This window comes from Triturus cristatus, chromosome 10, assembly GCF_964204655.1.
Source record: "Triturus cristatus chromosome 10, aTriCri1.1, whole genome shotgun sequence".
Classification (NCBI taxonomy): domain Eukaryota; kingdom Metazoa; phylum Chordata; class Amphibia; order Caudata; family Salamandridae; genus Triturus; species Triturus cristatus.
The window spans coordinates 748,127,138-748,147,836 of NC_140593.1; the positions used below are offsets into that span (position 1 = coordinate 748,127,138).

Genomic DNA, 20,699 nt, shown 5'->3' on the forward strand with positions numbered 1-20,699 from the left:
GCATTCCACACCCAGGGACTTCTCACGTGTACGCGACCTCGCCGCAGCGTAGCCGACGGTCCACATCCTCTCCTCGACAAACCAATTGCGCTAACTTCCCTTCTTAATCATGCGGTGCTGCACTGTATTACTAAAACGCGCATCATGCCTGACATGGTTTAGACGCCAGTAAGTAAGTAACGGTGCCTTAACCGTGCATGTGTTGTAAAGGCCACTAGGACACCCCTTCCATCCTTGTCAAGGGAAGTGCTAACCTTCTCTCCTTTCATCCAACACTATCCGTACATGCCAGGATGTGAGGCAACTGGTGCAAGAAAGCGCTATGCTGCCCGATTCGGGTCAAACGCGCGCTATGCAAGCTCCCGCCTCCCAAAATTAGCCCTTTTTGCAAAGTAAACAATGTTCTCGTAATGTATGCTTAATGGCGGTGTGCATGCAGTTATTGAATAACGTACTTTAAGTTGTAACTTGTGAGTAAAAAGGTGTGCCTCCTTTGAAAACAGTAACCTGCTGACCTATTTACATCAAACGCACTCTGTAATCTACTTGGCACACGTTCTTAGCAGCAGGAACACCTACACTCTGCACTAACTTCCCGTTAGTCTAAGCCTCAACTCTACAAAATGCTGATCTCTCCAGGAGGAAATTAATCACACGAGTAACTTGACCCACATGTGAGATCTGAAAGAAACGCAGCATCCGGTGCTTCAAAAGCCTAATAAACACCCAAACCCGGCGCCCACAAGAAGATAGCACCACGGTCGCACCGTCCTAAATCCAGCCCTTCCGGGGCCTCCTCCACGCAATCCCTGCGCTCTACCACTGGGCTACACCCCCTGGCATAATGACACCCGTGCTCTCAAAAGGACAATTCCGACTCTCGCACCCTGGTCCCCTGCTCCGAGGTCGGCAGCACTGTGACAGAAGCGGAGATACCGGAGAAGCGAACCTGGGGCCACAGGCATGCACCGCATGCGCTCTAACCTTGAGCTACAGCCCCGCAGCCACGAATGCCTTAATAAAAGCACCGATCCGGGCCCTCCCGGCCACGCTATGGCACCAAGATCACCCGCCGCTCCACAGACTCTCGCTTCCAATCAATCACCAACACTTACCGGGATAACTGAGACCTGATCCGGGCTAACCCAGTAACGCTACAACCCCGGTGTTGCATAATTATATAGCGCGAACTCGGCCATTAGGTGATTAAGTGATTTGCCCAGATCACAGGCTGTGGACGCGACCACAAGGCTCGAACCCAAGGTCTGCAGTCTTGCCGCCGGACCACATCCCGTCCCCAGGGCCTTCAGGCCCAATGAGAGCCCCTTCCAGGGCAAATAACCAAGGCTGAGGGAAGCCGCCGACCGGGACACGTCTAACTGCCGGCTTTCAACGTACACATTTTTTATATCGCCCACCTCAAGCAGACTCACCGCGACAAGCGGACGTTCTGGGCCGCAGACGATCGTACCAGGCGAGCGATCGATCGAAGTGTGACTCTATCTCTCCAAGAGAACACGACCGACGCGGAACCAGCAGCCAAGGCAAACGAGCGGACAAGAGGGCGAGGAGGGGGCGGGGACCGAATATGTACCCCCCCCTTGGCTCCTCCCCGCCGGAAGCAGCTACCTGACTGGGGTCTCCCTAGGTCAAGCCCAGGGACACGACCTCCCACCCCTGTGCCTTCCTGTGGCACTAAGGCGGCCGCCCTCAAGGGGGCGGGCCGCTGCGCAACCCCCACCCCGGGCAGCCTTACATACACACAAACGCGCGCGCGCACTCACGCTCACACGCACTTCCGCGCATTGACAGGCACCAATCAAGCTCCCTCTCAAAAGTGACACTTTCAGAAAATCAAGCAGAACAGCTGCACACTGCGCTTGAAAGTGGAATGTGGGCCCAGCACAGGACGACATGTCTTTGTCTTTTCTTGTAGGAATATGTTATTATAGCGTGGGACCTTGTAGAGAAAGTTGCTCTCAAATATGGCTCTTGTTTTGGCAGCTCTTGGGACGGTGGAAACCATATGCCTGCGTTATTAATGTTAAAATGTGCTGAAACATAAAGTAGGTGAGATGTAATATATGCACAATATAAACATGCAAATATATGCCACGAATTACAGGTAACTGCAAGTTCTAGCAGCTTTTACATCGAACATTCAGAGTAGGTGCCCCAGATGTCAGTCTAGTGCAGTGTGTTTTCAATACTGTGATGCAGCAGCAGCTTACGAAGGTTCTGGAAATGAATCTGTGTGACCCCTTCCATTTCTCATAAGTGAGGTACTGTTTCAATCTAAACAAAACCTGTTGCATGGCTGTCAAAAATATAGCCACCCTATTTCTTTTCAAAAATGTTGTAATGAACACATACACACATCACCCTTACTACAATATAAATGAAAATAATAAGGTATTAAACCAATATTCCTTTAAGAATCACTCAAGGTCAGCAGCGCAGGTTTCTTTGCAGACACGGGGGGCAGACAGGCTATCAGGGGCATCCTGGAAAGGCTGGGGCCCCGGGCCACAGCCCACTCACTTTGCCTATGCCTTAAAACGTCTCTACTTTCAGTGGCAAAACGTGGCTTCAGAACCACACGCAGCAGCCAAAACAAGACACAGACACAACAGAGAAAGCTCAAAACACTTTCTTTTGCATCCATGGATAGGATTTTTTTTTAATGTCTTTTTTTTAGAGTTTTATATAGCGCGACCTAGACCCGAGACATCGGGTATCAGAGCGCTTTACATTAGCACCAGTTTCGTTACAGATGGACACATTCATTTTTGTTTGTTAGGCACGGGGAGATTAAGTGATTTGCCCAGAATCACAGGATGTTGAGCGTCATTGGCGAGAATGAAACCCGGTTGCCCAGCTTCGAGGTTGCCCGCCCTCCCGCTCCTAAGGCTACATCCTCGCTCCAATGTTGAATTTAAAATCCTAATACCAATGTTTATGAAAACCTTAGCTTGAAAATAGCGGTGGCACGCCGTCGTGAAAACGTGAAGAACGCTTGTGCGGTATAAACCGGTTCTACAGACCGATGCACTTTTCAGCCAGCAGAGTCGAGTCACTCTGCTGCTCCACCTTCCCCTTATTAAGAGTTCTTAACTACACACCAACCAACATTTGACCCATAATAACCAGTGCTAGCTTGTATTGTTTGAAGGTGCATTTGATATCGAAAACTTGCTTTTTACGATGGAGGGACACCACGGTGAATTTGGAAAGGGTTACACCGTTGACACATTTCTTTTGGGTAAGGGGGAGGCAATGCAGATTTGTCAAATAGAAATGGTGCTATTCACAGGCGCGAGACTCCTCAGCTATAGGACAGACGTGGGAATGTAGGGTTATGCTCTCTGCTTTAGTTCAGAAACATACTGCAGATGTGCCGCTCCACATACTGCTTGTGTGTTGTTGAAGGTCAGACAGGTTAGTTTCCCCTCTCTTTCTCCTTGACTTTCTATCTCACTCCTTATCTCATTTCACCTGTGCCATGCTTAGATCGCGCGCCTGCCAATATTTGGAGTGGGAGAGAGCCTGGTACAGGGCCCAAGGAGCTTGAGCATGTCCTAGAGGTGACCGTCTTAGCTCCCCCTCTAGTCACTCCCCCCTCCCCCGCAGCATGACATTCCCCTGGTGGCCGCCAGGCACAGGCTGCTGGTTTCACCTCCAGTCCCCTTCCACCAGACACTTCTCTCTAGCATTCAAAGCACTGGCTGTCCTGCCTGCAAGCTCCCAAGCAACTTTGGAGCAGACCACATACCCACAATGAGCCAGGTAGGTGCTGATGCGCTGGTGCTTCTGTGACTGAGACAGCAAGAGATCTGAGAACTAAGAATGGGGGCTCAGGATATTGACTTACGTCTCTAAGATTCCATAGCTAAATGTCACCTAGGTCATGAAAGTCTCCAGGCCAGAACTTTCACCTATAAATCTTTGATTTCAGACGTTTTTAGTCTAAATAATTAAGTGGAAGCAAAGCAAGACAGAATGCAGTATGCTGTCACAGAAAGGTCCAGGACAGGAGACTGGAAACAGTGTCCTTAATGACTTTGAAGAAGGTGATCACTGTAGTGTTAATCCATACGTCATAGGAAGTGGTAATCAAAAAGTATATTAGTTTCTTGCAAACATGACCCACAACATCCCAGAAAACACTGGTAGCTTCAAGGGTGGACTCTAGAGCCTACTGAGCTGTGTGGTTCTTTGAGCTATGCAAGAAAAGCTCTTGTACCCAGAAATATGTCTCCCGATCCACAAATATGCTGCTGAGTAGAGACTATGAACACTGGGCCACATCAAAGAATGTAATGGTAGGTCAACAAGAAGTTTTTTGGACACTGACAGTGTGTCGCCTATAACAAGCCAGAAAATAATCTAGTTCTCATTTTTTACGTCTGACCAAGAGGCAGCTTTAATTGTTTCACCACCCTCATGTTTTCCAGTACGATCACAATAAATGTATACATTTAAGTAGGGGGCTTCCATCCATTGGTATTTTTAAATGACATTCACATTTTGCTTCTACCCACCGACGTTTTTAGCAAGGGCAGTGGGTTGGCTCTTTTCAGCCATTGGCTTGTTTCACGGTGAGTGATGGCATTTTGCTTTTGTACAGGTGCACTTCCACTAGATAAGAGTCCACTTCAGTGCCAGGGTGATAGGCCATTCTTTGTTTTCATTTTATTGTTTATTTTTTTAATGCATAATGTTTTACTTGCTTTTTTCCATACATATGCATGTCACCTTTTCACGGTTAAATTTTTCCTTTTCATTACTTTAAATGTTTTAATGTCTGTTGCATATATTTGCAAAATAAGTACATTAAAAAAATCCCTATCCCGACACAGCCAGACCTGTTTACTTTGTCAGGGCTTCTTATGTACTTGTGCTGGTTTAAATGACTTGAGGTAAACTTATTTGAAAACGGTGTACAAAACAATCTACTTTTACACACTCAAATTCTCTATTTTTCGTGGTTTTACAAGGAAATAATTAATGAAATGGTTATGTAAAGCGTGTCAGCTACTCCTAGAGTCGGCCTATCCTTTAATTGTGCTACGATTTTTCAGTTTGTGGAGCCAGTAAGTTGGAAAATTCAGCAAAGTTACTGTGGCTGTGATTAAACTGAGTTTGAGATTCTATATTGGGGTCCTGCCAACTGTTGTAAAAAGATTTGGTTGACTAACTTTAAAATTTTAGATTACAAGCAATATTTTAGATTTGATGCAATTTCTTGTTTTTTTTCTCTAGTTTTAAAAAAAAAAGTATTGCATTGCTTTTATTCATATTGGCATTCCTACCAGATTGTAGTATAGACTATTTACTTCAGTACATAGGTGTAAACATCTGAACTGAAGGCGTCACGCAATACTGGGTATATTTGTGGGGACTAGTGAAAACTAGAAGTGTACTGCTGGGGAGTTCTAAAAGTGGAACACAAGTCGTAAAAATGTACGTGAGTTTCTAGTGTGCATACACAATGTGCAGTGGTGCTGTCAACTGATATTGTAGGAAATGGCATTGCTCCAATGCCCCTTACGTTAAAGGGAATTGATCTATTTTGCAGTGTAATATTGTATGTATTTAGATAGGGAGCATTCTATATAGTCACTTAATCAATGTATTTATATAGCTTGTGTATGATGTTACTTTATGGGCCATATGTATCAAAAAAGAGTTTTGCGATTTTTAGAGAATCGCAATAAGAGAATCGCAAAATGCAGTGTCTGTAGGATTTGCTAAACATTTTGTGAATCCTACATATTCCTTTTTTGCGAATGGCAAATTGAGATTCGCAAATAAGGAATACCTTCCCATTCATTCCTATGGGCTAGGAGGCCCATAGAAATGAATGGAAGACATTCTCAATTTGCGATTACCAATTCGAGAATCTCAACTTGAGAATGCAATTTCAAGGGTGCCAAAAGGGCACATTTTGCGCACATACATGCCTTAAGGGCATGTATGTGCGACATATGGCACTGTTAAGAATCAAAAAAGTGCTTTTTTAAAAAGAAAATCGCAAATTACCACCAACTCGAAGTTGGTGGTAATTTGCATTTCCTTAAGGCCAAATGGCAAATTTTTGGTGCTTCCAGAATTGCATTTAAGGAATTGCAATTTGCAATTCCTTAATTGCATTTGCCAAATAGAGAATCACAAATTTTGCGATTCTCTATTTTGCCATGGCCTTTTGGGATGATACATCCCAAAAGGCTTTTTCCCATTCGCAAACGGGCAGATTCTGAGAATCTACCCGTTTGCAAATGGGAAAAAGGCTTAATACATATGGCCCCATGTCTCTTATTTGTTAGTTCTTAGCATTTGAATCATGCATATTTGTTTTAGTAAAGCTCAGTGGGCATAAGCATTCATTGCTAAGATCTGAATATAACCTGCAGATCGTGGGTTGAGATTCTGCCATGGTTATCTCAACCTTTTATTCTGCAGTGATCAATGAAATAAGCACTAATTTGCAAAACGTATATCTCTCAATCCGTTTGCAATATTCTCACCTCTTAGAGGCCCAACAGTGATTAAAAGTAGATGGTGGGAGGATTCTTCGGCTGACACTTAAGAGCTACTTGGTCTTTCTCATAGATTAAATGAATGATGCAAATGCTTAAAAAAATACCATGAGATGTGATATCAAAGATTATAAATTGATGTGACACTACCAATCGACTCACAATAAATGGGGCACTGTCGTCTTTGGCTGAAGGGGATCACAAACATTTATATACATACTAGGCAGACTCCATCCACTGATATCCACCCTCCATTTGTTCACTAACTTGGTTCTGTGAAAAGATCCTCAAATATGACGAGACGTTTGAGAACTGATTCATAACACTCCTGCCACTTTGTAAATCAGGCGGCCTGATCATAAACCACTACTTAAGTCAGAAAACAAATCCTATTACATATATTGACACAGACATTTTTAGTGCTTGTTGTAAATGTAAGAAAAAAAAATGGATCAGAGAGCCTGGGCGAAGTGCTTGGCAAAAGATCTTGCCCATATCTCACTGGGCATGCCAAAGCGCGTGTCCAAAGGTCATGTCTAGTTGGCTCTGTGGACATGGGTTTGGGTGTAGGTGCAATACTGACAATTACTGAGCTTAGAGCTTGCTGGGCATGGTGATCTCTTGGGGTAGTAGGACTGCACAGGATGCAGGTTTGACTAACCCCGTTGCAGGGTGGGTATGGTCCAAGGAAGTGCTCTGGGGAAAAGGTGTAGGCAAATTCTAAGTTCTTGTTAAATTGTTAACAGTCATACTTGTTAAATTATAGAAATAACAAATCCCAAAATATGCAGCTGTGTTTCTTTGTGGTACTGCAGCCGTCCGACTGTAATAGATGTCCGAGAGGGTTTATATTGACCATCATTGTAGCAAATTCCTTAGTTATGTATACAAACAGATCAAACAAAAGGTGATGGGAGAAATGCTTGCAATAGGTCTTACCGCTGGCAATCGCATGGGGTGGCTTTCTAACCCATCATTCTTTTGCATACCATGACACCTAAGTTTGGACCTAGCCATATGTTAATCAGTCTTCGCTCTGCTCCAATGGGAACAGTACAGCTCGAACTTCCAAGACAGGTCATCCGTTAACCCGTTGTGTGCTTATGACGAGCCCAGCTCGTCATGAGGCACAGTGGAGCTGTGCTCATGACGAGCTGGGCTCGTCATAACGGTCGTTCTCCGCCCACGCGTGATTGATTCCCCGCCTGTGCGGGAGAATCAATTAGTGGGCGGAGTCGTGACGAGCTCAGCGCGGCGAAGGGGTTAAAATGGAGCACAATCAACCTAAGGCCAATTTCGCCCTGAATGGGGCTGTTTAACCAGGTGTAGCTTATTCCAGTGGCAGAGTGAGCACGAAATCTGTGTCTCAGCATAACTTTGCCACTTAGGGTGGCACATCAAACACACAAAAAGTAATGGGTGGAATGCGTGCAATTAGTCTAACCACTGGCAGTCGCTTGGGGTAGAATTCCAACCCATTGTTCTTTAGCCCACCCTGTCACCTCAGTTTGGACCCAGCCAGAGGCAAATCAATCTTGACGCTGCTCCAATTGGAACAGTCCAGCCTGAACTGCCAGGCCAGGTACTCTCTGAAAGGGAACACAAGCAACCCAGGACCGGTTTCGCCCTAGTTAGGGTTCATCAGCCAGGTATAGCTTGGGTCAAGTAACACAGTGTCTAAGGTTTTTTTTTTGCGAAATTAGGATATTATTACCATACCTAACTATATCATCACTTTAACCTTTGTTTTTTCCAGAGAATAAATATATTTACATAAATATATTCAATGAAAAATCAATTGTTAAACCGTTGTTATATTTTAGGAAAACTTTATTTTTTCTTTCTATACAAACCAAACAAAAAATACACAAATATTAGAAATTCTTCAGTTATATTTATACCTTAAATATACAATTTACAGACCACCTTTAAATTCATACAATACACAAAAATTAATTTCATCAACCTCTACTTTAATCGGTGCAAGGAACATACTCATAGGTTGTACCTGGGCAGTAGGAATGGACATCTTAGAGAGCCATAGATGTGCCTCAAATACCCTGACTTGCCATGTGTCTTTGCTCCGCAAAAACCTACCTGGCAAGTTGAAATCTTTGGCCCTGACGACCCGTGGATCCTGCTGCCTGCCCCTGCTCCCTTGTTGCCTGAAGCCGCTCCGGTCTCCCGCCGCCGCATCACCATCTTGCGCGGCCGCAGTGGGGAGACCGGACCACAAGACCCAGGAGCTCTAGCGGTCACGAACCACGTGACCTAGAGTTGCGCGCCAGGAGGCGCATAAATTCACGACGCCGCTCCCGCGTCGCGGGATCGCGCGCGGGTAGCGCCGGGAGAAGCCCGGGACAAGGGCGGGACCGTCTGTGGCCGGAGGAGGCTGGGCTGGGGCCCACTCCCTGAGGTCTATTGAGGCGCCTCCCTGATGATCCCGCATTCTGCTGACAAGGTATTTCTGTTGTACTGTCTAGGAGGCCGACCCGGCAATTGAATTATGGGGAAAAAAATTACTACGAAGAAACGATCTATGGATCCGCAGAACAAACATACCATGGTCCCCTTGCCGAGTTTGACTGCGATTGATAGGATGTTGCAGAAAACTATAGGTGTTGCTGTAACTGCCATAGAGAGTACAGAGAGACGCCTATCACTCCCCCCCAACATGCGCCTTGCTTCGCTACACCCTACCTCTAATGAACAACGAGTAGATTCACCAATAAGGCGCACATTGTTGCGCCGGGCCCGACCTTCAAAGTCTTCAAGCCGGCGGGCGGAGAGGTCATTCGCGGTTCGTAACTTACGAACCTCAGCCTGGAGTTCCGAGACATCGTCCGCAAGGCCAGTAGTCTTGAGGTCCAGGGACTTGACCCTCTCATTGGTTTTGCCCAGGTCCGCGCGAATCAAGTTGACATCCACCAAGATTGTGTCCACCTTGTGCGCCAGGGCCTCAAACTGTCGCCCGATCGATGTTTGCATCCCATCTATCGCCCCCTTGATATCCTGCAATGATAACTCCGAGGCTGGGGGCGAATCGGCCTTCTGTGCCTCCAGCGACTGTCCCGATCCACCAGGTGACCCTTTCTGCTGGGCATAACGATCCATATTATTGGATTGGATATAGCCTCCCCGCCTGGTAGTCTTGGACTTCGACCTGTCTGCCTCCGATTTGGTCGACATCCCGAGCCGCAGGACGGGCAGTCGCAAATAGATGTCCCTCACTCAGCTAGAGGAAGCAGGGTAAACTTCGGACTTTAGCAGCCAGTCAGGATCGAGTGGAGGTCTTCCAGACAACAGCGGATCCGCATGGAGCGCTCCCAACCCAGCGCAAACAAAGAGGCGAGAAAGCGAAAGTGAAAGTGCAGCGGCATCAGTCCGTCAGTTCACACCTCCCGAGGCCGCTGTTGTTCAATTAGTGGCCGGGCATCCTGCCAACGCAAGCCCCTGGCATCCTTCGGAGGTAGGCCGCAATCTTCCGCCCTGCACAACTTCGGTCCCCGGTGGGCGATCTCGGCCCGGACAACGTCAATCGCCACAGCTGTGTCTCATCTGCAGGATTCCGTGCATGAAAACCAGGATTTAGGACAGGATGATTGCCGGAGGGCGCGAGAGTAGCGGGAGCTCAAGGCTCACGCGGCCATCTTGGTCAAGCGCTAGGCTCCTCCCCTCAGATACATATTCATTGTGAGGAAAAGCTTTCTGGCAGTCACAAAGCCTGCCACAAATCCAATTGTTGGAAAGTCCCCCAGACATGCCCCCTAGTGATGGGCATAACAGTGCAGGTAGTGAATTTTGTTATGTATACTGTAAAGAGTGTCATGGATGGATCTAAGAATTTAAAATGTTTATGGTTACCACTTCCACCTAACAAGCCCAATTTGTAGGCAGCTTTACATTGTAATTGAACCGTAGGTTATGCTGGTGATCATGACATACACTGGACAGTTCCAAAGATTTTTGTTTCCTAAAGTTTACAACAGTGCTGTGACCATTTCCCCAGTCATTTTTGAAGTTTTGAAATTAAAAACCTGCACCTAATTTAAAGTAGTTTTATTTTAAACAGTAGGTAACCTTCTACCAGTAATGTTATGGCAATTTCTGGAGTCTTCGAACTTTCTGATTATTTTTGGGAACTTTTCAGTATTCAAAACCTTTCTAAGATCTTGGCACCAAATGCAGAGGTTTTTCATCGCAATGTCTGGAAAGTGCCACCCTGCCATTTCTGCTAATTAAGCACTTTTCACTTATGTCTCCATGTAGGCTACTTTTAGAATTGTGTATGAGATCACAGATTTGTTATACAAAAAAACATGTTTTTTTAGTTCTATAAAGTTGTTATTGATATGTATTAAGAAAGCACATAAAAATAGACCAAAATAACCATCTTTCAAATTAGATACAGCAATACAAAAATGGAAATTATGGTATATGATGTGTATGAAATCACTGGAAAGATAGTAGTACAGGGCTCAATGAGCTTGGAAGAGCTAGGTTATCGTGAAAACTGTATATTAAAATCACTGGGTATCTTAGAACACAAAAGTGGGCAGGTATCCCAATACAAAATGGATTATAAGAAGAGAGAGAAGAAGTAGGAGCAGAGAGACCCAGGAAAGAGTAGCGGGGACTCAGGGTACTATGCATGAAGCACAGTGCAAGCATATCTAGGTTCATCAGATTGTTGTTGAAAGGGGAATGAATAAAGTCTTTCCAGGCTCCACAAACTGGTCAAGAGAGCTCCAAACCTCGCTGGCTATTTGAGGGAGGCCTGGAATGTGGAATGAGAGTTATGGGCTCTTCTCAATAAAGTAGCCCCACCATGTGTGGAAGGAAAGATGATTGAATGATTTCCAGTCATACAGGATTAGTTTCACCGCGATTGTTAGGAGGAGGTCAAGTAGAGCCATGTCAATAGCTTTGAGATTCAAGTTAGTCTTCAAGGCCCAGGGACCTAACATCACTATTGGAAATTCTAGACTTATTTGGATATTAAAAATAGCTGAAAGATGGGATGTATTGGAGCCCAAAGTTGATCAATAAGTGGCCACACTATTCTTTTTGGGGTATGTTGTTTGGGGAATTGGGAGGGTCAAGGGTGGGACACAAGAGGCTATGTCAGGTGTCAGGTATTGGGGGACATGGCGTGGGTGGGGGATGGCATTGGCAGCTTTCCATTATTTGTGTTACACAGGCACGAGCAGAAACAGGTAAACTTAGTGAGTTGCTTTACCGGCTGTTTGCAGGTTGGCTAGGTGGTGGTTAACAGGGTGGAGAACACCGATATTTCAACTAAACATAGGGTGCAATACATTTTTTGACTTGGAATGTTAGAGGATTGAATGATAGTTGTAGGATCCGTAAAGTGGTGTTGTATCTGCAACAACACCATGTTGATGTGGCCATTTTGCAGGAAACACACTTGCCCCCAATACTGGGGTGCTTACTCAGTGACGTATGCATGGGGCGTGCCGCGCTGCAGAGTTTACTACTCATGCACGGGGGGTCCTGATCTGGGCTCGCCTTGGTTCAGGAATTGCACTACAGGAAATATGTGTGGATACAGGGGACGGTATGTAGTTGTGCGTTGTCGTAAGGAGCATTTTGATGTCCTGTTAGTGGGAATTTCTGGACCCAATTACGACGACCCGCAGTTCTGTTACTCACTACATGCTAAGTTAGCTGCTTACGGCAATATACCACAGATAAGGGGGTGATTTTAACTGTAACATGCCCCTGAAATAGACCCCTCTAGGGGCCCTCTGCGTCGACCTGCAGCGGCAGCCCGTGCTATTTCTGGTGTCAGAAGATTGTGGCCTTGTGGATGTGTGGCGTTATTGTTCTCCACAGGGTGGGGAGTATATTCATTACTCCTCTGTCCATGATATTCATAAGCACATTGACTATTGTCTGATTTCCTGCAGTCTGTTGTCCAGGATAAGCCAGTGGGATCATCTACCTCGTACATATTCAGACCGCTCTCTAGTGCAACTGTTTTTTTACATTGAATGCTTGCGTCCACTGGCATTCTCCTGGCGCTTTCCGCAATATTGCTTACTTGATGCAGTGTTCTGCTAAGAATTGGCACAAGTGATTGACCAATACTCCCACATTAACTTAGGCTCGGTTGCGCAGATGGCTACTATTTGGGAGGCCTTCAAGGTTTATATTCGTGGGGTTACCATCTCCAAACATTCAGGGGTACTTTGTTCTGTCCAAGATGGTTTATCGAGGCTGGAAACTAACTTAGAAGACCGAGAACACGTTTATGAGGAGACGGCATAGAAGGAATTATTAGCACATATCAGGGCTAAACTAGATGAGTATAACAAGCTGGCTCAGAGTGAGGTGACACACTCGGGAAGGTATGCTACTGCTAGGGGCTACAGAGGAGAGTGGCCTAGCACCACCATGGCTGGCCTACACCAAGTCGTGAAGAAAATGAAGTGCAGTTTGTGCTGGATGAGCGGGGAACCTGTACACGGGGCCGCACAGGTTGCTGAGAAGTTTCAGAACTACTGTACTGACTTATTACTTCACCTATCACTTATGATAAAAAGAGCTCTGCCGATTTTCTGGCCCATATTGCTATAAAATGGTTATGCTTATGGCTCCCCTCTGCCCTACTGAGATCATTGCTGCATTGGAGGATATGCCTGGTGGCAAGGCGCCTGGTAACAATGGCCTAAAAATTGCCTTTTACAAGACCTATCAGGACAAACTCATTCCACACCTAATTAATCTCTTTGAGGAGATGGTGCATGGTGGTACGATGCCCCTTAATATGCGTGAAGCATCCTTGATTATTTTACTTAAACCTGGCAAGCCAGTTGAACACTGCTCCTCCTATCGACTGTTATCACTCCTTAATATGGATATAAAACTATTTGCAAAAGTCTTAGCCAATAGATTAGCGCCCCTGCTTCCCAGAATCGTGGGTCCAGAGGAGTCTGTTTGTTTTCCAGGTTGATCTCTGATTTATAACCTTCCTATCCTGTTTGGGGCAGTCACAAGCATTGACTTTGGCATATGGGCCACAGCCATTTTTTTAGAAGCGGAAAAAGCATTTGATTCTGTTGAAAGGGATTTTATGCTAGCTGTGCTGCAACATGTGGGGGTGGAAGATATATTTTTTTTAAGCTATTCCGAGGCTTATATAAGGATCCAACAGTGTGTTTGAGGATTAACAGCTTGATTTCGTCCCCAATCACTATTACTAGAGGCAAACGTCAGGGCCGCCCCTTGTCTCGACTATTCCCTGATGGAGGAGACCTTAGCCTGTTCGTTGTGAGAATACCATGCCCACAGTGGTATTCTAGTTTAATAATCTCTGTGTACGTGGATGATACGCTTCTGTATGTCCGTGAACCAGAACGCAACCTTTCTCCAATCCTACTTGAAGTGATGCAGTTCGGTGGTCATGGAATGCACATTAATTAGAATAAAATGCAAATTTTTCCACTCACCGATGCCACAATGCCCACCCCAGTAGAGTTTCCCCTTAAGTGGGCTTCTGAACTAGTGCGTTACTTGGGCATTCAGATCCATATGGATCCAGAGGTGGTGATACGTGAAAATTACGAAAAGGCTGTACAGCGCCTCTCTGAAGTGGTTGATCGTTGGATGTGTCTCCCACTTTCAATTATTGGTTGCATAGCCATTATGAAAATGGTCGTGCTTCTGTGTTTTTTGTTCCTATTTGCAAATATTCCGATATTGTTGCCAGGTGCGCTGTTACGGTCTCTGCGCTCTTTAATGTTACGCCTGGCATGGGCCGGCAAGCAGCCTTGAGTGCAGTGAGCCACACTTAGTCTTCCTTACTCAGTGGGTGGCCTTAACACACCTGATATTTTGAAGTATATTATAGAGCAGGCCAGAATGTTCGCTTATTTTGAGCTGCACGTCCCAGTGGATTTACCACATTTATATCTAGAATGTGATAGGGCGCCCAATTATATCTACTTCATTTTCTATTTGACAAGCCGCAGTGCCGCTTTCACGCCCTCAACCCTGTGGGTGCCACAAGGTACCTTTTGAAGAAATCGGCAGATCTACAGCGGGTAACTTTACTTTATTCCCTGTGGTTACCCTTAGAATGGTGTGGTTGGTTTCCATTAGGGCGGGAGAGAGCGGCAATGGAAGCGTTGCGTGAACTCGTAATATGTTGCATGAGAGATTTTCTCACTGATCAGATGATTCGGAATTGGAAGCAGATCCGGTTGCAAGTAGGCAACCCAACCCTGCTAGCACAATTTCTCTATTACCAAGCACATCTTATTTCGAGTACTTAGTTGGATGGCGAGTTGACCAACCCCCTGGAGATGGCCCCTCTCACCTATCTATTACAATCCCAATCTCCCTGATGGGCTGTATCAATATTATATGCATTCACACAGGAGAACAGGTGCCCTAGCATCTTCAAGGCTTGCAGGGAATGGCAAGATGATCTAGGTATAGAATTAACTGAGAAGCAATGGTCTTTCTGCTGTTCGGTTATCCGTACTGTCTTGTTGACTGGATGTCATTGACTGGTACATTTCAAATATCTTAATCGAGTATATTATACTCCAACTCAATTATTCAAATATGGGCAGAGAGATGATTCGTGTTGCCTGCTTTGTTGTGCGGAGGACTCTGGCTTTAATGGCGTGGTGTTCCTCCGCTGTGCACTACTTTTGGTTTGCAGTAATTATTTTAATTCTGGGAGAAATAACGGGTGATACACTGGCCCGTACACCCCTGCTGGTGCTATTGGGCCATGGTTGTGATGTGTCGAAGCCTATCTGGCAGCTTGTGGACCTGAGTCTTCTGTTGGCAAAGTGTAGAATCGCAATGAGGTGGATGACGAGGCCTCTACCAACAGTGCCGGAATGGCATACTGATATGACATATTGCAATACACAATCTGACGCTTATCATGCACTTATGCTATCTCGCAGTCGTCAAAAGATATATGAGGCCCATATCAGGCGTATTTGTTTCTCATGAGGGTAGTCCCTGAAGGGAGGGTGAATCAGGGAGACGGTCCGTGACACGTTGATACTGGATCATGGCTGTTATGGAAATTATTGAGGGAGGACATGTTTCCTGTGTACTATGTCCTGATGCAGTTTCCCGGTACCAGTGGAGCATTCCTGGGATTTTTGTTTATGTTAATTGCACTGTTAACGGTCATTATTAACATTCAATGTCTTATTGCCTATTGCATAGGTGTGGTTATCTAATCACCCTTTTTTCCCCTTTTACCATACCCACTATGCATTTGGGAAGTTTTACTATGTCTATTTCATATAATTGCTCTGTGCTGTGTCCGAATCCTTATTGATGCTGCATTATTCATTAATATCAAAGGAAAATACAGGTAAAAAAAATTAAATAAGGCTGACTGATAGAGGCTCCAGCAGGGGTGTGGAATTTAATAAAATATCTACTTGTCCTTCGGGCAGGTTGCTTTATAAATCTACTTGCCCCGTAACAAAATTCACTTGCCCCTTTGGTGCCATGCATTGCAGCAACAAATTATGGCAGCAAGCACATTATATAATAGCTCTGATATAGCCTCTCTGATTATGCCAGAGCTCATACCATAGTAGTGTTTGAATACTTGCAATCCCCTTATGTTGCAATGTTTCCTCAGCTCTACATACTGGGGTTGACGGTAGTGGTAAGCAATAGTTCCAGGGTTAGAATGCCCTTTTGAGTCTGTGCAAACCTACTAACTTGTATGTTTTAAGGGTTTTCAACAACTCTTCTCTAATCTTGTCCCATACTGAGAACTGTTGGAAATTTGCTCCCCGCAATAACAGACGTAAACCTTCTTCCAGAGTTGGTAAAAAAAAAAGTGGTTAGAGGGAAGGTGAACTTACAAACACTCAGACTTTCACATGATGAAATCTACACATGCATATTTGCTCATGCTAAAATGCAGTTCACAAATATTTTCTAGGAGTACTATTTCTTGTCCTACTTCTGTATATTCTTGGGAATTCACGAAAGCCATATAGCTGCACTTAATGCAAGGACATATACCATGGGTGCACTTTTGCGACTTTCTTTAATAATTGGGCCTCTAATTTGGTCTGGCATTGACTGTGACCTTTTGTGTTCATTAAAATTCTGTGTCTCTTTCTCTGTATCGGCTGACTTCACTGTGAGTGACAGCATTCTGCTCTTTCACAAGGAGCATATCTCCACACTAAGTCGTTTTGTTCAGTGCCAGTAACTTCTGTGGTAGTGTGTGCTTTTTGAGACCAAAAAACAATTTTTACTTTTGCCAATGTTTGTTGTAATGGTGAGGGCCCCACAGCTCACACACCAGTAAGGTTTTACAAAAACCATGCCAAAACAAGTAACACATTAACAAAACTAAAAAGCTGACCACCAATATCAGACCTACTGGCTTTGCCTATGCTTGTTTATTTTTGTTTCCCATAATCATATTGAAATTGGTTACACTGATTTTCCATTATGAATATTTTTGGGATATACTAGCATGCATAAACACGTTACTAAATGATGCTGCAAAGAAATGGTACCTGACATTTTAAAGTAGTTTAGCAAAATGTTTTTTTTCCTGCGTTCATTTTTTTATGAACATTTTGAAAGCAAAGAATCATCAATTTTGCTTTCAAGCTACTGCAAATATTTGCATCAAATCAGAGAACATTCTGGGAGCATTATACATAGCCTCGTATTGCTAAAATGTGAAAACGTGTACACATATTTATACTGGAACCACTGTCAGTAGTGCAGTCGGAGCTTACAGCATTTACTTAGAGCGCTCACCCTAATAATAAAAACTTTCAATTAATGAACCATAAATACAAGTTTGAACAGCATTCACATATGGGAAAAAATATTACGTTAACTGCAGACAGTGCCCTTCCCTGATCCATAATTTGGTATTGCAAACTGGCAGCCAAAGGGTTTGTGCTGCAGAAGGGCTGGGCCTACTTGTCCCAAGGACAAAATACACGATAACTTGTTGCCCTTGACCCCAAACAATATGTCCTGGGAGACGCACTATAGGAATTCCACATCCCTGCTCCAGTTTTGGAGATTGCAACCCCCAAGGACTAAGCTTTTGTAAAGTGACTTATATGAGATCCTCACTCTTTTGGCATTCCCCAAAAAATACGCTTGGAGTTATCATCTTGAGTGGTTGAAGCCTACCCCACTAGTTAACATCAACCTGAGTGTTTGAAGCCTTCCCCACCATGTAATATATTTAGGAGACCAGGATGTCAGATGATCTTTAACTTTGGAAATAGTCTGCCCCTCGTTATATTGTCGTGTTTTAGCAAGGTCCGAGCAAAACCAAATTCCCAAGTATTTCATGTGTTTGGGCTGCCACTAAAGGCCAGAGTCGCCTAGGTTTGAGGAAAAGCATAATGGATTCAGCGACAAAACGTCGGTTTTATCTTTATTTAAAATGTATCCAGACACCTTCGAAAAATCTTGAAAATTATGGGAAGTGCTTGGAATCACTTTCTCAATATCTTCAGTACAACTCAAAATGCCACACGCATATGCTGCAGTTTAGTAAGTACTAGAGCTGAATTTAAAGCCTTTTAAGTCAGGGGGTGAGTTTAGAAGAGTAAGTATGGGATCAATGGAGAGTAAAAATAGTAACGGGGATGGGGGCAGCCTTGTCCCTTGGTGAAGGCTAAAGTAGGACGATCTGGTGCCATTAATTCTAATATTCTCTTTGGGGTTGGCATAAAGGGCCATGGCCAAACTTATAAATGAATTACCAAGATTATGTGCTTCCACGGGGGTGCCCAAAGAAGTGGGATAAGAAATGGAGCAAATGGAACGTATATCGTGGGAATATATGTATCATCCCGATGGAGGAACTTGAAATGAGACGAAGTGGAGATCGAGAAGAAGACATTGTGTAAATGTGACTTTTCTTCCCCCTGATATTGTAATGATGTAATAAGTGATTGTCGATAATACTGATTGCTAATGTATGCGTAACTATGAATGAAACTAATAAAAAGAAGTTAACAAAAAAAAAAGATTATGTGCTTCAAGGACTGCTTGGATAAAAAGGCCAGGAGACTTTATTGAACACCTTTTTGGTGTCAATTTCAGTCGCAGCAGATGGGATTGAAGAGAAACTGGCTTTTTCTATGATGTTGCAAAAAGTGCATATATTGTCACTGGCCAGCATGCCCTTGACAAACCTTGTTTGGGATTTATGAATCAGCTTAGGGATGGACAACTCCAATCATTTGGCAAGAATGTCGATTCTCCAATTATTATGCAGAGAGAATCTTGATTTCATTAAAGACAAACGGAGGCTAACATTATGCATATACTTTTTTTTGCTTCCCAAACATGCAGACCTTTAAAGAACATTAATACATCATAAACATATAGAATGTTCGTGAACAAGTATAACTATCCAATGCACATGTCTGCCTTCCTCTTTAAACTGCTAACAAACAAGGGTAAAAGGAATCCATCTCTGGTGCCAAGGACATGATTTTTTTTTTTTTAAACATGTTGTAGCGTATCCCAATCCTAGATGGAATTATCTGAAATAAGACAAAAGATTATATAGGAGGACGAAAGGCAGTGCGTGATAAGCATGTTATAAAATTACACATTTAGCAAGCTTTACAAACTCAAAGAAACCATAGTATCCCTTCTCTCCTCATATTTTTGGGCGAGGAGGGTGGGGTAATGTTAGCCTCTGTTTGTCTTTAACGAAATCAAGATTCTCTCAGCATAATAATTGGAGAATCGACATTTCATTACAAGACCGGAGGCTACCATTATGCATGTTCAAAGCTACTGAGAGCTACATTGCTAACATGCTCAATTGGTCTTAAGTAAAAATTGGCATAGGTGTTTGGGTTAGACCAATCAGCTGTTCTAAGAATCTCTGAAAGAGATCCATCTGACGAGAAAACCTTACTAGACATTGCCCCTCTAGATGAGTGGGCCCCAAATCTTGATAGATCTATGCCAGTTTCATTCATTATGGTCCATATCCATCTAGCTTAAGTTGCTGAAGAGACTGGTTTATGGGGTTTAACATAAGATAAAAGCAGTTGATCAACTCCATTCTCCCTAAATTGTGCAATTTTGTCATCATAAACTTTGATGCATCTTACCCCACACAATTGATCACACTTGTTGAAAAAGGGATAGAAAACAGAGTCAGACATAGTCTTCGTTCTCTTCCAAATGTCGAAATGTATGCCCTCATTAGAATAAAATCTGTTAGATAACTCAAGAACCTTTATATCTGAAACTCGTTTGAAAGAAACTAGGCAAAGTAAAGTTGCCAATTTTAATGAAATCTGTTTAAGAGATAAGAATGTATTATCTTGCCAAGAAACAAAAACTTAGAAAATTAGACTAACATCCCACAATGAATCATAACGTACATTAGGGGGTCTTTTAAGTCTAACCCCTTTCATTACTTGTTTGATAAGAGAATTGCTACCTATTGCTAAATTATTCACTAAAGCATGCCCAGATGAAATAGCGGATCTGTAACAATTAATGGTCCTATAAGAAGGACCAGAGTTGAAAAGGGTTGCTAAATAGTTTGCTATTTGTTGAACAGGAACCTCCACGGGATCCAAACTCCTCTCCAAACACCAACTGCACCATTTTTTCCACACACCCCTATATCTTTTTCTTAGTTCCTGGAGCCCAGGATTAATCCAATAAGTTCTTAGCTTCTGATGAAAGGTCTGAATATCTATTAGGTCCCCTGAAATCCTCCAGACAAGAAGGTTCATTTTCCCCTCTAAAACCAAAGCGTGTTCTTCTCCCTCTGGGTCTTGAAGCAGGCCCAGGGATCCTGGGACTAGACTAGACGAGGGATGTCTACAGCCAGTTCCATCACTTCGGGGAACCACACCTGGGATTTCCAGAAGGAAGTCACCAGAATTATAGTGCTAAACTCTACTCTCACCTCCCAGAGGACTCTCTGGATTAAGGAGAAAGGGGGAAATGCATAGGCTATGTTTTTGCCCCAAGGTTGAAGAAAGGCATCTATTGCGGGGTGTGGAAATCTGAAATTATTTCCATTAGCATAAGCTGAAGCCATCCTGGTTGTGGCATCCATTTTGTTAGCCATGTAATTCTTCCGTCTTCACTGTTGCTTGCTCTTCTATTCTGTTTGTGTCATCA

The 20,699-nt window shown here is 44.0% G+C and overlaps 1 protein-coding gene and 1 non-coding gene across 12 annotated transcripts in view; one reads left to right on the forward strand and one right to left on the reverse strand.

Annotated features, from left to right (window-relative positions):
- The window catches only part of LOC146789947 (anion exchange protein 2-like), a 2,390,686-nt gene that overhangs the window by 1,220,748 nt on the left and 1,149,239 nt on the right, over positions 1-20,699 (forward strand). The window contains exon 1 of one of the 11 annotated variants that reach the window (XM_085628255.1): positions 3,662-3,786. The exons of the other annotated variants lie outside the window; for them this stretch is intronic. Within the exon in view, the coding sequence (XP_085484381.1) occupies positions 3,778-3,786 (9 nt within the window). The 5' untranslated portion in view covers positions 3,662-3,777. Of the gene's footprint in view, positions 1-3,661; positions 3,787-20,699 lie in introns of those variants that run through there. 11 annotated transcript variants of the gene reach the window in all.
- Positions 152-276, reverse strand: LOC146789948 (U6atac minor spliceosomal RNA). Its single transcript, XR_014970306.1, has one exon. It is a non-coding gene; the product is annotated as a U6atac minor spliceosomal RNA (small nuclear RNA).